This window comes from Brachycentrus maculatus, unplaced genomic scaffold (assembly GCF_059751285.1).
Source record: "Brachycentrus maculatus isolate JH-2025_06_01 unplaced genomic scaffold, ASM5975128v1 h1tg000202l, whole genome shotgun sequence".
Taxonomy (NCBI): domain Eukaryota; kingdom Metazoa; phylum Arthropoda; class Insecta; order Trichoptera; family Brachycentridae; genus Brachycentrus; species Brachycentrus maculatus.
Genome location: NW_028280953.1, coordinates 2,452,638 through 2,471,135, shown reverse-complemented (window position 1 = coordinate 2,471,135; position 18,498 = coordinate 2,452,638). Strand labels below are relative to the sequence as shown.

The following is an 18,498-nucleotide window of genomic DNA, read 5'->3' as shown; positions in this document are numbered from 1 at the left end:
AAAAAAACTATAATTTTCCGCTTGAGCACAATATTCCTACATCAGGAAATACTTATTTGAAAACGAATACAAATTTAAACTTCACCGGCAATTTTTGTATTTTTGCTGCTAAAAACACTAAGATCAAAATTATTTGAGGTTATGTTTACATGTTTCGATTGGCGTCGTTTTATTTGACAGAATTTGACAGCGCCGAATGCATTCGAGCACCGGTTTTTCAAAATAACGAATAATCCCTTTTTCATAAGTGCAGAGTGATTTTATTATTTAAAAAATGGACGGAGATCTGTACGACGAGTTCGGCAATTACATAGGGCCCGATCTAGAATCAGATTCCGACGACGAGCAGAGTGTTTATGGCCAACAGGAGCCGAGGGATGCTGACGATGATGCCATGGATGACGACGATGACGCTGAAGGAGAAACAGAGCCAGCTCCAATGGCTGTTGTACTCCACGAAGATAAAAGGTAACAGGGTTTTTATAATGTTGTTATTAAAGTTTTTGTACTCGAGTGTAAGGTTAGGATTGTTTGAAAAAAATAATGTCCTTAAATGTGGTTTATGTAACAATAGTTGGACTTCATGAATTTTTTAGATTGAACAATTTTCCGATTTTAGAAATTTTACTTCATATAAGTTCTTTACAGCCGACAGCTCCCAAAGCCTGACTCTAAAAGTAGTTTATAGAGAAATAAACACAATTCGCTTTTTGTTATTCTCTTCCACATTCATGCTTCCCGCCTTTAAGCATTCCTATCCGAAGTGTTAAAATGACCATTATTTTAACCCTTCCTTTGCCTCTTTTACTGGGATATAGTGCATTTTCTGGGCATTCCGAAAACATGCACAAGTGAAAATTGTCGATTTTTGATTTATGACGTTCTTGAAAGGAGTGAGCGATATGTCAGATAGCTGGTTAATTTGGTATCGGCAATATATTTGGAGCGATGTGTGTTGACACAGCACGGAAAGCGCGGATTTTTTGGCACTATAAGGGGAAGATTAAGGAATATCATGAGAGGTGGTTGCCTTGTCCAGATACTACCCGCAAGCGGTGGAGGTGTACGGGCCGGACGTGGAGACCATCGTGCAGGAGGAGGACACGCAGGCCCTGGACCAGCCGCTGGTGGAGCCCGTCAAGAGGAAGAAGTTCCAGCTCCGGGAGCAGCAGCTGCCGGAGACCAGCTACAGCATGGAGTACCTGGCCGACATGATGGACACCCCGCAGCTGGTCAGGAACGTGGCGCTGCTGGGGCACCTGCACAATGGTAAATCACTACATTTCCAGTGTGTTTCTTGATGTATGTAGATTGATATCTCGACATAGATGAAGAAGTCTGGGTATTTACAGCTCATGCGACCTGTCATAGGCTGGTTAAGTGATCACTTTACACATTATTCATTGATTTATTAACACATTATCTGCCGGCGGATTCGCGCTCATAATAGAGATAAAGATTTCTGAAAAGAAGTGATAACATTTAACCATACTGTATACATCGATATGAGATCAAAAGATGGCGCAAAAGTCATGCGTAAAAATAACTTATACGCAATTTACGATGAGTTGAGTTAAAAGGTAAAATTACTCTTCCCGCCCAACACCACCAGTCGAGTGAAAGGGTAAAATTACCCTTCCCGCAGATAGTGTGTTTTGAAATGTTTTAGGCTGAGATTTTTCTTATGTAAAATTGCTGAAGTCTGAAACTTTTAGATATATGTATTGATCAAACTTGTAATACATTATGCGCGGGAATAAGACATACATATATGGTGGAATGAGGAAAGCTTTTATTAAGCAGAAACTTTCATTTGTATGTGTAGTCCAAATCCTGGATTATACTATGTATTATATATCACTATATATTATATATACTTGAAAAACGCTAGAAAATATCATTTTCAATTTTATTTATTTGAATTTGATTAGTGTGATTGTCAATCATGGGTAGAATTGGCGAATGTTACACGTGTGTAAAGTGATCACTTAAACCAGCCCACGATGGTCGTAAGCCCAATATATGCCCACATTTCCATATTGTTCTTCACTTTGTTACTGTTACCCAAGTTAGATTGTGACGAGGCATACGCCATTATCAGATGTTGAGATGTCAAAAATAATAGAAAAAGTATTGTTGTGTTTTCCATTGTGTGCGTTCTAACGTCCTCGCTGTTTGCAGGCAAGACCAGCTTCGTGGATTGCCTGGTGCGGCAGACGCACCCCGGGCTGGCGCGCGCGGAGCACGGGCTGCGCTATGGGGACACGCTGCTGGCGGAGCGCGCGCGCGGCGTGTCGGTGAAGGCCACGCCCGTCACGCTGCTGCTGGCCGACACGCGCGCCAAGTCGCACCTGCTCAACGTGCTGGACACGCCGGGCCACGTCAACTTCAGCGACGAGGCCACCGCCGCCATGAGGCTCGTGGATGGTGAGAATACCCAACTTTTCCGTGCCGGCCATACAAAATGACCTCTCTTTTGAGCTTGTCGCAAGCCAATATCAAATTTAATTAAATTAGAATATATAGACATCTATTAGAAGCTCAAGAAACACTAAAATATTACAATTTATCGATATTATCGAAGTTACAGTCATCTTTCTAAAAGCTTTCACATTTTTATTAAAAAAATCGCAGCCTGCTAGGTACGGCCATATTAGTACCTTCCGGCATTGAAAGGGTTAAGAGATTTACTTATATTTTTAAACTTTAAAAACGATCTCCTGAAAAATCAAGTTTTTTTGATATATGACGTCGTTGAAAGGAGTGAATGATATGATATGTGATGCATTTTGTCTTATTAAGACATTATCAAACATATCAATTATTTACGGATTTTAATAAATTATTAATTCATAACATTAAAAGCACTAGCACGAGGGAATACAATCCTGTTATTATTTTACAATTTCGGGATTCTAGGATGATCAAATTTTTATTATTTCAGGTGTGGTTCTCTTTGTGGATGCTGCGGAAGGAGTCATGTTGAATACGGAGCGCCTTCTCGCACACGCCATACAAGAGCAGCTGGCTGTCACTCTGTGTATCAACAAGGTAACTAAACATTTCCTATCTTTGATTTAAATGGCTAAAAAGCTTTTCCTCTTTGGGACAGTTCAAATTTGTCAATTAAAATATATATGTATATCCATCAATCCTTTTAAAAGCAGTCAAAATGAGAAATATTCTGAATTTAAATAATAAAAAATTGTCCATTTTAAATTAATGTTTTACTTAGTAAATACCACTATTTCTTAAAATCTACTGTGACACGTGTTTCGATGCATTCCGCATCATTTTCAAAAACCGTATTTGCGAAAAAATTATGCGGAATGCATCGAAACACGTGTCACAGTGGATTTTAAGAAATAGTGGTATTTACTAGGTAAAACATTAATTAAAAATGGATAGACTTTACCACAAAGTGACTGCCGAATCAATTAATGAAATAAAAACTTACCCCGTATATCTGTGCTGTGTGCTTAACGCATTTCGGACATGTATTTTTATGCCTGCGGACCGCTGGCGACAGGATTTGTAATTATGTACATATAGTTAAGACCTTAACAAAGAGATTGGTATATAATATTGATATAAAAACATTGGATAATTTCTACTTTTCTGCCTTTGAAATGAGGCCGGCGCAGAAGGTAAAATACCCTTCCCGTCCTTAAGCATCAATCCACCCAACGGGTAGAAATACTCTTTCGTCCAAATTGTGTTTGTCTACCTAACCTGTCTGGGAGTGAGTTTCCGCGGACAAAACTGTACCTGGGGAGAGGGTTTTTTTTTTTTAAATTTACTTTTTATAATTTCATCATGGTCAATGCTATTAGCAACATATTTACTTAATTAATAATAATATTTGGACCAGTTTGTATGAAATAAAAAATGTTTTGTATGAAAATGATTCATTTTTTATGTTTTCTTTGACAGGATGACGTTACGCAAGCTTTGTTTTAAGCAAAATGTCGTGGGTAAGACGGAGAACAACCTGAAGTGTGGTTTTAGTGTTTAAATACAACCCCAGATGGCAGTACTAGTGCCATATTAGAAATTAATCACACTGGGCTTTAGTTATAAGCACAGCCGTTCATGTACTCCTTTCAGGAATGTCTTGTTTTAATAATCATGTATGGCCATCCAAACAAGACATACTCTCAAATCAAGACTTTCCCAGATATGTTGAATCAAAGATGTGGAGAAAAAGTTAGCTAAAGTAGTGAAATTTATGTTTTTTTTAGATTGACCGCTTGATCCTCGAGTTGAAGTTGCCGCCGCAAGACGCGTACTACAAGCTGAAGCATATAGTTGACGAGATAAACGGACTTCTGGCTGCCACAGCAACCAATGGTGAAACCGCGCCCGTCGTGTCCCCACTTCTCGGTAAATGTCTAACAATTGACGTGTTTTAAAATCGAGTCTTTAATTTTTCTCCGTGATTTTGAGTGGAATTCTTGCTTTCAAATGTAAGGCTGAACAAGGGGTAATTAAAAAGATTAAGAAGAGTTCTTTAAGGTGGTATGGACATGTGAAGCTATTATATGTAATAATAATAATATTAAAATCAAACACTGATTTTTCCACTAAATTGTATTTTATTAAAAACACATAAAAACTTAATTTGTGACAATTGTTTCGCCTCGATATGGCAGGACAGAAGAGTGTGGCACTCCATCCCCTCTTCCTACCCCCGCAGTAATAACAGCGTGATGGTAGTAGAAGTAGTAGTTTTATCTTATGTCCAAGATATACGTATTCATTTAGTATTATTGCCACTTGAGTCTGTCTTCCGGGCAATGAACATTTTAAATTGACCGCCTTTCCCAATTCCCGGGCAATGTGTGTTTTAAATCGACCGCCTCTCTTGATTTGCAGGCAACGTGTGCTTTGCGTCGTCCCAGTACGACGTGTGCTTCACGCTGGAGTCGTTTGCCACCATCTACCGCAACAGCTGGGGCTGCGAGGCGCTGGTGGCGGCGGATCTGGCGCGCCTGCTGTGGGGCGACGTGTACTTCAACCCCAAGACCCGCAAGTTCACCAAGAAGTCCCCGCACAGCTCCGCGCAGAGGAGCTTTGTCGAGTTCATCCTGGAGCCGCTCTACAAGATCTTTGCGCAGGTAAGCTCACTCACGCAGGCCTTGCAGTTGCTATCGGTGAACTTTACTTGTGTTATGTCGGTGTTTGTAAGAGATGGTTTGGACACGTGGAGCTTTGTCCAGTTCATCTTGGAGCCGCTCTACAAGATCTTCGCCCAGGTAACCCCACTCACGAAGGCCTTGCGGTTGCTATCGGTGAACTTTACTTGTGTTATGTTGGTGTTTGTAAGAGATGGTTTGGACATGTGGAGCTTTGTCGAGTTCATCCTGGAGCCGCTCTACAAGATCACTGCACTCACACAGGCGTTGCCATCAGCGAACTCTATTTTTGTAATGTCTATGTCAAAATACCATAAATCTTCTACTTCTCTTCTGTTCTTTATGGCTTTTCCTCCTTCAACATTATTTTGTTTTCATCAATTGATTCAGCAGTCACTTTGTGGTAAAATCTATCAATATTCATATATTAAATGTTAAAATCAAACACAAATTTTTTGAGTCTACTAAACTGTATTTTATTCTTAAAAAACACATAAAAATAAAAAGTAAATAATAAAAAAACAATTGTTTCGCATTGTTATGGCGTTTTCAAACATTTAATGTATAAATTAAAATGGAGTTGAATGAATCCATTTTTCATTTAAGTTTTACATGATAGATACCACTATTACTTAAAATCCATTGTAACATGAGTTACGATGCATTCTGCATCATTTTCAAATACCGTATTTATATTCACACTTTTTACATTTAGTGCTAACTAATACTAATATCTTAGAATACTAATATTTTTAAATATAAGAATTCCTGTTAGCCGGGCTGGTTTTATTTTAGTCGCTAGCTGACTAAATATTAAAGTAGAAAGTTTATGCCCAATTGAAATAAATAGAATATAAATGTAATGTTACCAATTTGAAATATGTAGTCATAAAACCTAATGAATGTTAAAAAAAAAAACATTGTTTAAAGGTGGTTGGTGATGTAGACGGCACCCTCTCCGGAGTCCTGCAAGAACTTGGGATCAAGCTCAGCAAGGAAGAATCCAAGCTAAACATTCGTCCACTGCTCCGACTGGTTTGCAGCAGATTCTTCGGTGACTTCAGGTATGTTACGTATTGCGTATTGATATATTTGACAATTTGACACCAAAAACTTAGGCTGGAAAGAAATATAAACCGAGAAAAAGTAACAAATACCATCCCATGAGGATAACCAAAAAAATAACAGCTTTATTTATTGATTTGGCGTTTAATTTGTAGAACTCCATTTGTATTTTAAATCAAACACAGATTTTTTGAGTCTACTAAGTTGTATTTTATTAACAAAAACATATAAAAAATTATATTCTCAATATTATTAATATTTAAAGCATTTACTTTGTAAAACATAAAAAATTATATTGTGACAATTGTTTCGCCTTGTTAGGGCATTATCTTGATAATGCCCTAACAAGGCGAAACAATTGTCACAATATAATTTTTTATGTGTTTTTGTTAATAAAATACAACTTAGTAGACTCAAAAAATCTGTGTTTGATTTAAAATTAATACATAAAATTACAGCTTTGTCTGTCTCTGTAGTGTAGTAGTAAGCGCATGTGGCTACTTTGCCGGAAATCCCGGGCTCTATTCCCAAGGGGGTTAAAATAAATATATTTGATTTATATTTTAAATATTAAGATCGAACACTGATTTTTAGAGTCTACAAAATATATTTTATTAATAAAAACACCTAAAAATAAAATTTGTGGCAACTGTTTTGTGGCACACGGTAGTTTAATAATACCATAAGAAGGTAAACAATTGTCACAAATTTTATTTTTATATGTTTTTATAATAAAATACAATTTGGTGGACTCTCAAAATCAGTGCTTGATTTTAATATCTAAAATATAAATTAAAATGGAGTTCTACAAATGAAACGCCAAATCTATAAATAAATACATTTGGTTTTACACTGTAAGATTTATTAAATATCACCTTGGACTGGTACTTATAATGCAATATTGATCCCCTTCCTTGCCTTCATGTAATTAACGATTAAGATAACATTGCGTTGATGTGGTGCAGTGCCTTATGTGCCATTGGATGCTGATAACAGTTTATAGAAGACTGAAGTACATATTTATACGGTTACAATATAAATATGTACTTCAATGTTGAAATCCGCTCCCTCAGACAAATGTGTGGAAAATCATTGTATGACAGAATTAAAAACGATGATATAAGAAAGGAATGTAAGGCTGAACAAAGAATAATTGAAAATATTAGGAAGAGTTCTTTACATTGGTATGGACAAGTGGAGCAAACGGATAACGAGAGAATGACTAAGAAAATATTTGTAGCAAATGTGAGAGGGAAAACAGAACGAGGACGGCTGAAAAATACGCACTATCAAATCAATCAGAACCTAAAATCTGACGGTGTCAAAAGTCTGCATAATCGGAGGGCATGTATGACTAGATGTATGGATGTGAAGGAGGCGAAGAGTGTGTGTCAGGACTGAAGAGTGTGGCGTTCCATCCTTTCTGCCTACCCCTGCGGGGAAACGGCGTGATGGTAGTAGTACAATATGTGTATGTTTGTGGTTGTAGCGGGTTCGTGAGTATGTGCGTGCAGCACATCAAGTCGCCGGTGGAGAATGCGCGCACCAAGATAGAGCACACATACACGGGCCCCCCGGAGAGTGGGGCCTTCCAGGACATGGTGCGCTGCGACCAGAACGGCCGGCTCGTGGCGCACTCCACCAAGATGTACCCCAACGACGACTGCACCTTCTTCCAGGCGAGTGAGAGACGACTCCTACACATTACTGTGTCAAAATTACATTAGCACATAGCGCACTCTCCTTTCATCAACCGTCATATATCAAAAATCTATAATTTTCAGTTGTGCATGTTTTAGGAATGCCCAGAAAATGTACTTTATCCCAGCAAAAGCGGCATATTTTTAACTTAATATTTACCCGCTACAGGGCCGAAAGTGTTGTTTTTGCATTTTGAACAAAAGGTATTGTTTAATTATTTTTTTGAAGATACTAAATATTTTTTAAACGGAGAAAAAACATTCAGATTTTACCTAAAAGATCTGTTGCACAGTAAAAAGTTCAATCAGTGGCTTGATATTTATTTTAATTGCATTTCATTATATTTTTAAACTTTAAAAACGATCTCCTGAGAAATCAAGTTTTTTTATATATGACGTTGTTGAAAGGAGTGAGCGATATGTGTATGTAGATGTTGGAATGGCCCAATAAGAAAAGGTTTTAATCTTTAATAATTTGTTTAACAATTTGATTTATCAAATCAACCTCTCCAGCAGTAAAAGATTAATTAAGTGATAATTTATAACATGATTTGTTCGGTCTATTTCAAATCGGCCCACTTTCATTATACATTAATGATATATATTTTTAAACCATATCCGCTCCCTATGTAGAGCATACGGAGTCCCCAGGCTTTTCTGTCGGCCGCCAGCTCCCTCGCGTGCGTGCTTGCATGTGTGTGTGTATTAAAAACCAACTAGTTTCGCCAACAACCTGTTGCCCTCTTCAGGGTTTGTTTTATTACTTGTTTGTTTTGCAACAAAGTCATTTTATTTCTCCAAATAATACACTTTTAAGCGTTTCCCGCAAAAAATATGTTAACAGCTAATTTATTATGGTTTTGAATATTGAAAGCATTAACTTTGTGGATCATATTAATATATTATTTTGAGAAATAAAAAGACTTTGTGTTTTGATCCACTCACATTTTTATTGACCAACTAGTTTCGGCAACAACCTGTTGCCCTCTTCAGGGACCTGTTGCCGAAACTAGTTGGTTAGTAAAAATGTGAGAGGATCAAAACACAAAATCTTTTTATTTCTCAAAATAATATATAATTTATTATGGTTTTAGGTTTTGGGTCGCGTGATGTCCGGGACCCTATACGCGGGGCAGAGGGTGCGCATCCTGGGGGAGAACTATTCCCTGCAGGACGAGGAGGATTCCCGGATCATGACGGTGGGCAGGCTGTGGATATACGAAGCCCGATATAAGGTAACCAAACAACTAAAGTTTAAATCTGATATTTCTATTCCCTGTAACATAGTGTGGTGAGGTGATGCATGAACGTGGAAGAGGCGAAGAATGTTTGCAATGACAGAGTGATGGGGCGTTCTATTCTCTCTGCCTACTGATATTTAGTTAGTTTGTGTGGTGACTCTTGACTCAGTTATGAGTAGGTCACTAAACGAACAAGCAAACCCGCCAAATACAATGCAATTGCACTGGTAAACCTGATTCAATGAGATAAGTTAAAAGTAGAAATATCTATCAAATGTCAATTATTTTATTTTTTATATATCGACATAGATGAAGAAGAATATGGAAGTCTGGGCTGTCTCAGACCAAATTTTACAGGAGAGCAAAAACAAACTTGTGAAATTAAATATTTTTTTCGGATGCCATATGTACATATCTTAATAAAACTATATAAGTATTGCAACTACAGCTATATCCTTTTGCTAGATTATGGAATACACTATTTTAGACATTTTGTGGAACAAACTTAGTAAATGAAAAATTCGACAGATATACCCCTTTGCCATTACACTACCCTTTTATGGGACTTATGATCATCATAGAAATAACTCTAATTGGAGATATTCCAGATTTGTGAACAAGTATTTGGATGCTTTCAAAATGTTGTCTTATTTTTTGTTACCATAATAAACAAATTGCTTTAACCTTTGGTGAAGTTAATTTAGCCAGAAATATGACAGAAGTAGTGTTTGTAAGTGGTATTACACAAGGCAAACGACGAATGATAAGGAGAGTGTTATATGACGGAATGTTTGTTATCGGGCGCAGGTGGAGCTGAACCGCGTGCCGGCCGGGAACTGGGTGCTGATGGAGGGCGTGGACCAGCCCATGGTGAAGACGGCCACGCTCATGGACCATCAGGAGGAGGAGCTGTACATCTTCCGGCCGCTCAAGTTCAACACGCACAGCGTCGTCAAGATCGCCGTGGAGCCCGTCAACCCCTCCGAGCTGCCCAAGATGCTGGACGGCCTGAGGAAGGTGGCTATTTGTCTATATAACTAATTTACTACATTCTCAAGGGTATTGCCAAGAAGCAGTGACTTCCAGACAACGTTACTGCTATTTATTGTTAATAACTGTCATATATTACTAATATCGAGTTTCGGAAGATTTCGTATCTGGGTTACGTATTTCATGCAGAAAAATATTACATTCTGCAAATTGTAATGATGGCAAAAATATAAGGACTATGGGGACCTGGCAGAAAGCGAACATCGTGGCTTCGCAACATTAACGACTGAACAGCAGGCGAACTGGCGCTGGTATGCGAAGCCTTTGCCATAGTGATCGCCAACATTGGGTAGGTCTCCCCAAGGCACACGAAGAAGAAGATTACTAATATCTCAACTGTTATTTATTGTTGATAACTATTATGTATCACTAATATCTCAACTGTTGTTTGTTGTTAAACTTTCCCGTACTGATCATTCGAAAATTACACGGGATCTGAAGCGGGGTACTAAAAGACCCCAGTTCATGTTTGTATTGAAATCATATATCACAGCTTATAACTTCCTGTCATAGATCACACGTCCTCCCCAGCACATGGCCGCGCGGCGACTGACGGCCACCATCCGATAAGCGAGAGGCCGGAAATCAGATCAAACGAAAGCGGAGTAATCTTTGTATCTCGCTCTCCCCTTGTGGTAATGCCACATTTATGAGAATGAAAGAAATAGCATGTCACTAGCAGACAAAAAATTAATATGCTGATATATAAGCACGTAGAACTCGCGATCCCAACTGATCGTGGTTTTCATCAAGATCAATATTTCAATACACTTTTGAAATTATAAAATTTAAAAAGGGAAAATTTTCTTTTATATCGTTTTTAAGATTACAAAAAATATGAAGTAAGGGGAATTTCGAGCCAACAATTTCCGGCCTCTCGCTTAGGCGGCGCTCGGCTGCGCACTGGAACGGATGTCGGATCTGTGACTCAGCTGGCAGCGAATTACGAGCTGCGTACTACGATTTCCATACAAATATTAAATCATAGTACGCAGTCTTTTGGTACCCCGCTTCGGGTCGCGCGTAATTTTTGGATGATCAGTACGGGAGTGGTTAGTATAATAAGTCATAGTTTTTATTGGAATCAATAGATTATGAGTTTAGAATAAATGTCATTTCTTGAATGTTTTCCGCTGATACTTTGTGGCATATTTTATAATATCTTTATAAAATCAATTAACTTTCTTTTCAATTTTTTTTTAATACAATTTAACCTACCGGTTTCGACAATACTTTGTCATCATCAGGGTTTATTTTAAATCAAAAACATTAAAATACTCTCGCCAAAAACTTCCACACACTTCATAAAAATCCTAAATGTTATTTTTATTATTCATTGCATATTAACCCCAAATAACAACTAATGGAATCACCCAAAAAAACATTATGACAAAAAAAAACATTTTATGGAGTGTGTGGAAGTTTTTGGTGAGAGTATTTTAATGTTTTTGATTTAAAATAAACCCTGATGATGACAAGGTATTGTCGAAACCGGTAGGTTCAATTGTATCAATAAAAAAAGTGGTGGAAACAAAGTAATTAATTTTATAAAGATATTAGAATAAATGGATTATAATCTGAATTCAGGTGAACAAAAGCTACCCTCTGCTGTCAACCCGCGTCGAGGAGTCGGGAGAGCACGTGGTGCTCGGAACCGGAGAGTTGTACCTGGACTGCGTCATGCACGACCTGAGGAAGATGTACTCTGAGATAGATATCAAAGGTAAGGTCACCATTACTGATAACTCCTGTATTTATTGATTTGGCGTTTAATTTGTAGAACTCCATTTTAATTTATGTATTAATTATAAATCAAACACAGATTTTTTGAGTCTACTGAGTTGTATTTTATTAACAAAAACACTTAAAAAAATAAAATTGTCACAATTGTTTCGCCTTGTTAGGGCATTATCAAACGAATGTCACAATATTAATTTTTCATATGTTTTTGTTAGTAAAATACAACTTAGTAGACTCAAAAAATCTGTGTTTGATTTAAAATTAATACAAAAACTCCTATATAAATGTTAAACAAAATTCTAACTAGATAGACGTCTAACGCTTTGATAGGCTTCACAAAGAAGTAGATATGGATGAATGAATGAAATAATATTTTTACACATTGTTTCAAAAACCCTGACTCCAATTAGTATACTAATTAGGGTCGTATACTGTGTCCGCCTCCGTAGTGTAATGGTGAGCACGCTCGGCTACCGTTCTGGAGGTCCTGGGTTTGATTCTCAGGGGGGGTCAAATAAATATAATGATTTTTTTCGCTGTAATATTTATTCAATATTACCGTAAAATTACGGAGGGCTGATCACCTTTCCTTCATGTCTAAACGATCAAGATAACACTGCGTTTATATGAAGCGGTCCCCTATGCACCGTTGGGGTGCAGATAAGGGATTTTATTATTTATTATACTGCTGTAGTATATCAACGCAAGTAACTGCAAACCCAATTCCCATCTGTACAATGTTTGTAAGCGTCTCTTGCGCTCTACCAAAAGTAAGCAAATAGAAGGCTTTTAATCAACGGCGCTTTTAACCCGTTAAATGCGCATATATAAATGCGCAGATATTTGTGCTTGTTTCTTCCTATGTCAAGCACTAATTTAAATATTTTTAATTTGAGTTTTACTTAGTAAATACCACTATTTCTTAAAATCTATTGTGACACGTGTTTTGATGCACTCTGCATCATTTTCGAACACCGCAAGTGTTTAAAAATTATGCGGATTGCACCGAAACATAACTTAGTAAAACTTAAATTAAAAATATACAGATTTTACCACACTAATTATATGACTATAACTCACTTGTCATTTTGTTTATTTCGTTCAATAACCTTACAAAATTGGTAAATTAAGATACAGATAACCTATAAATATCCTGACATGTGCACATCGCCACAATAAATAGTCTGAAATAAGCTCCAAGACCATGATACCAACATGAAATCTATACAAGCACTATTTCTGTTACATAGGCAACACATATTGCACTATGGTTTTAACTAGAAACCTGTTGGCACTTAGACAATTTATTTTAAATTTGTGGTTAGCAGCAGTAACCAGTTGTCCTGAAAGGGTAAAAAGGTTAGGCGTTTCCCGTAAACAACGTGTTTACGTAATTTTGTTTGCTTATGGCCAGTGGCGGATCCGGTAGTTTCGTTCTGCGAGACCGTGGTGGAGACCTCGTCCCTGAAGTGCTTCGCGGAGACGCCGAACCGCCGCAACAAGCTGACCATGATCGCCGAGCCCCTGGAGAGGGGGCTCGCCGAGGACATCGAGACCGGATCCGTCTCCATCGCCTGGAACAAGAAGAGGCTCGGAGAGTTCTTCCAGACCAGGTCATTATGAAATTGGACTCATTCAAATTGCATTGCATTTTTCCTTTGAATTTTTCACTCAAGAATTACATTAAGTTATAGTTATTTTATACATAAAGAGTAAACCCACTCACATTTGATAATATCGTAGTCGTACAGGAGAAAGTGACCAACTACCAAAACGTGAAATGTTGGATAATATATCCAAAATAAAACACGGTTTTTGTTGGATTGAATTCTACATTTATTTATGTATATTTTAATATGTGACGCGTTTTGTCTTCTTAGGATATTACCAAACACTCAGTGTTTGCAGTACCAGCCTATGACGGTCGTCAGCCCCGTAAATGCCCAGACTTCCATATTCTTCTTCATCTTTATACAGATAACACTGCGTTTATTATGATGCAGTGCCCTATGCACCATCAGGTGCGTAAAAGGGTTTGAAGAAGAAAACATTAGATGCGTTTATGTTGCCTTGTCATTTGCAATCCCCAAGCGCTGGCAGTATTGTAAATGTGACAGTATGTATATTAGAGTTGGTTGTGGGCAGGTACGACTGGGATCTGCTGGCCGCCCGTTCCATCTGGGCCTTCGGGCCCGACGCGGCCGGCCCCAACATCCTGGTGGACGACACTCTGCCCTCCGAGGTGGACAAGGCGCTCCTGTCCTCCGTCAAGGACAGCATCGTGCAAGGTAACTCCCAACCGCATTCCCGGATCTGATGCAGAAGCATCTAGGCTTCCTGACAGACCTCTCTGGCAAAGCAATTTTATTTTATATTGCGAAAATTATCATACATTCTGCTCTGAATTTACATATTGCTCACTCCTTTCAACAATGTCATAAATCAAAAAACTTGATTTTTCAGGAGAACGTTTTTAAAGTTTTAAAATATAATATAATATATTGAAAATATACATCAAGCCACTTATTGAACTTTTTACTGTGCAACAGATCTTTTTATATTAAAAAAAATAATTACACAATACCTTATTTTCAAAATGCAAAAACAACACTTTCTGCCCTGTAGTGGGTAAATAATAAGTTAAAAATATGTCGCTTTTGCTGGGATATAATACATTTTCTGGGCATTCCGAAAACATGCTTAACTGAATTGATTTTTGATATATGACATTGTTGAAAGGAGTGAGCGATATAACCTTTCCGTGAGTATAATAATTGATGTCCGACTTTCTCTGAGGAGTGGGTCCTTTTTACATGAAAAAAAAAATCACAGAATCTTTTATTTTGAACATAGAAATTATGTAAAAAACAAAAAGTAAAACTCACCATATCTAGTTTATTTTTATTTTTTATGACTAAACATCATCAACTGACAGACTGACATGGACGTTCATTAACGTCGATACTCCTTTGAGGAAAATCCGCACCGACATTCATTTACGTCCATACTACCGGAAAAGTTAAATAACAAAAAGAATATGTAAATAATATCAAGACTTTGTTAGGTTTCCAGTGGGGCACCCGAGAAGGACCGCTGTGTGAGGAGCCCATCAGGAATGTGAAATTCAAGATCCTGGACGCCGTCATAGCGGGGGAACCCCTGCACAGGGGCGGGGGGCAGATCATACCCACCGCCAGAAGGGTAAGAACTGCACCTCATATATTGGAATAAGTGTTAACCTTCCCCTCCCGGTGATATATATCTACTACAACTTGACTGTAAAAATGAGAATATCAATATAAAATATAATAGATACGGGCTTACAATTTTTGTATTCCTTCGTAATACTTTTACGTGTTACATAAAATTATTATAATGTAAAGTTATTGATTTGCAGTGATAGTAATAAATAAATTGTAAATAAATCGGGGATAGAATCGACAATTCACTTCTCAGAGTATGGGTGCGTGCAGCACTTTACATACACGCGGACGCGGCTTCATACTGTTTCTGATGATCTCGTTTTAGTTGCGCGAGTCGTCGTTCAGGGTGGTTGTGTCGCTACGCTAGCTATGGCGGGCGCTTGCGATGTTTTTTTTTTCTCTTTTTCAGAGCTAACATTACAAAATTGATACATTTCATCTTCAACTTTGGTCAATAAAAGCAATATTTAGGAATATTTACATGTTTTTAAAATCACATTTTCATATGGTGTACAAAATACATATCGCCGATGCATGCGTAAGTTTTTAGCACCGTAAGGGAAGGGTTAATTCTTGATCCATCGTGCTCACAAATTAGTATTTATCCTGTCTGTGTAGGTGGCGTATTCCGCTTTCCTGATGGCCACCCCCCGTCTCATGGAGCCCTACCTGTTTGTGGAGGTGCAGGCCCCCGCCGACTGTGTGTCAGCTGTTTACACAGTCCTCGCCAAGAGAAGAGGTAAAAAAATTATCCATTTGTGCATTTTTTCTAATTCTACTTTACTTATTAGTGCCTTTACTTATTTTTAATTAATGTTTTACTTAGTAAATACCACTATTTCTTAAAATCTACTGTGACACGTGTTTCGATGCATTCCGCATCATTTTCAAACACCGTATCTTGAAAATGATGCGGAACGCATCGAAACACGTGTCACAGTAGATTTTAAGAAATAGTGGTATTTACTAAGTAAAACATTAATTAAAAATGGATAGATTTTACCACAAAGTGACTGCCGAATCAATTAATGCCTTTACTTATGTTGAGATGTTAAAAAATAACGTTCAGCATTGTTATCAAACATTGATAATGACGCTGAATGCATCAACTCTAGACCTGACCACACCCGAGAGAATTTTAAATACTCCATCATGCTGAGTTTTCCTCAGTCTTCCTCTAATACATATGCAGTCGCTGTTATTAGTAATAATTGTGCGTGTGCAGGTCACGTGACCCAGGACGCGCCGGTGGCGGGCTCGCCGCTGTACATCGTGAAGGCCTTCGTGCCGGCCGTGGACTCGTTCGGCTTCGAGACGGACCTGCGCACTCACACGCAGGGCCAGGCCTTCTGCCTGCAGGTCTTCCACCACTGGCAGATAGTGCCCGGCGACCCGCTGGACAAGAGCATCATCATCAGGTGAGCATCCTCATCAGTTAGTTAGCATATGGAGTCCACAAACTGTCTCCAGGCTTTCTATCGGCTGCCAGCTCCTTGGCATCCTCCATATAAATATTTTTTAATTTTAACTATAAAGTTCTTATCATAAATCTTATAAATCTTCGAGATAGAATAAGAAATGCCAGGATCAGGGAAATATGCGAGATGGAAGATGTCGTTAGGTGGGGAAGGCAACGAAGGAGAGAATGGTATGCGCATGTGAGGAGAATGGAACCATCCAGACTCCCCCCACATCGCACTGTACGGCCAACCCCATGGTAGACGACTCCCGGACAGACCACCAAAGAGATGGGTCGATAGCTGGGAATCGACATCGCAGGAGGCTAATCCCTCTTAAAAACCGGCCACAAGGCCTACAACAAGATGAAGAAGAAAAAGCTATAAAGTCCTCTAAGAAAAGAATTCAAAAATTCCGTATCTATTATATTTTATATTGATATTCTCATTTAAAAGTGGAGTTGTAGTAAATATATATCACCGGGAGGGGAATTTTGAACAAAAACGAGTGTTTTAAGAAAAAATTCAATTATGTCAAATGTCGCCATGGTTTAAAGAAAATTAAGTTACGATTTAATGTATATTGGGCCTCTTAATATTATTTTGTATGTTTGTAGACCCCTGGAGCCCCAGCCCGCCACGCACCTGGCCAGAGAGTTCATGGTGAAGACCCGCAGAAGGAAGGGCCTCAGCGAGGATGTCTCCATCAACAAGTTCTTCGACGATCCTATGTTGCTGGAGCTGGCCCGACAGGACGTGATGCTCAACTACCCTCTCTAGTAGAGACACATTCACAGCATCGGAGCCTCGCATTCACACGTGTTTCAATAGTATCCAGACAAGAATGTCTCATTGATTTATACATGTAAAGTGCGTGCAGAACCAAACAGAGATTGAAATACATCACATAAGACAAGGAAGGAAGCATCTTTCACCGGAACTAAACTTCAGAAATCATCATCTCTGAATACAAACCAGCGTCTTGCATTATTTGTCGATTTGACATCAACTTTGTGGAATAACATGATAAGTATAAAACCACATTTTTGGGCTTATTGACACATTGTTGTCAGGTGGTTTTTTCATCAGCCCCAACCCTAATTACAGTAGAATCGCGATATAGCGAAAAATGACATATCGAGAAAAAAATCTAAATTTACTCCCAACCTTTCTCCAATTTTTCTTAGAAAAATGCATTTATATAACGAAATCCCGTTAATACGTATAGCAAAATCATTCTATCCCCTACTAAAAAATGCCGTTATGTAAATTTATAACGAAATTTAAAAAAAACAGTTGAAAGATAAAAATATTATTTTGCACTTTGAAAGCCGCGCCGCGCTGCATCTGCGTCTGTCGGCACCCAGAATTGTTATTTTTTTCAAGCTGCGCAACATTTTTTGCGACGGCGCGTACCATATACATACCTAGTATGATTTTAAAAATTTATTTTGTTATATGTGGGAATTCGTTATTACGAATTAATATTTTTTGGTCTCTTGGATTTCGTTATAACGCGATTCTACTATACTAAATCACAAGTAACCGCAAACCCAGTTCCGATCTGTACAATGTTTTATTGGCGTCTCTCGCGCTCTACCAAAGGTAAGCAAATAGAACGCTTATAAGCGTCTCCCGATCTCTACCAACAGTATGTAAATGGCACTTTTTAAAGTGTTTCCCGCAAACAATGTGTTAATGCAAATATGACTAGTTTTGAAAACTACAGATGTTCTCATTGAAAGGTGAAAATACAACCTGTATTTTCACTTGTGAGAACATTTAGCTCCCAAACTAGTCGTGTTTACATTAATAAACTCAAAAAAGTAGTCTTACATGAGTGTTTTATATTTATATTTAAACCAGTGTATTTCCTAAAGCCGTCATCAGCTTTTCAAGTCATCATC

The 18,498-nt window shown here is 38.1% G+C and overlaps 1 protein-coding gene across 1 annotated transcript; it reads left to right on the top strand.

Moving 5' to 3' along the window:
* The first annotated feature begins 116 nt into the window (after positions 1-116).
* On the top strand, positions 117-18,119 carry LOC148307297 (116 kDa U5 small nuclear ribonucleoprotein component). Its single transcript, XM_088263693.1, has 17 exons — positions 117-468; positions 1,040-1,269; positions 2,182-2,427; positions 2,945-3,051; positions 4,242-4,383; positions 4,876-5,117; positions 6,066-6,199; positions 7,690-7,879; positions 8,995-9,135; positions 9,949-10,158; positions 11,779-11,914; positions 13,346-13,544; positions 14,077-14,219; positions 14,996-15,132; positions 15,753-15,873; positions 16,360-16,552; positions 17,209-18,119. The coding sequence occupies exons 1-17, from the start codon at positions 275-277 to the stop codon at positions 17,369-17,371; spliced, it is 2,928 nt and encodes a 975-aa protein (XP_088119819.1). The 5' UTR covers positions 117-274; the 3' UTR covers positions 17,372-18,119.
* Positions 18,120-18,498: the final 379 nt, after the last annotated feature.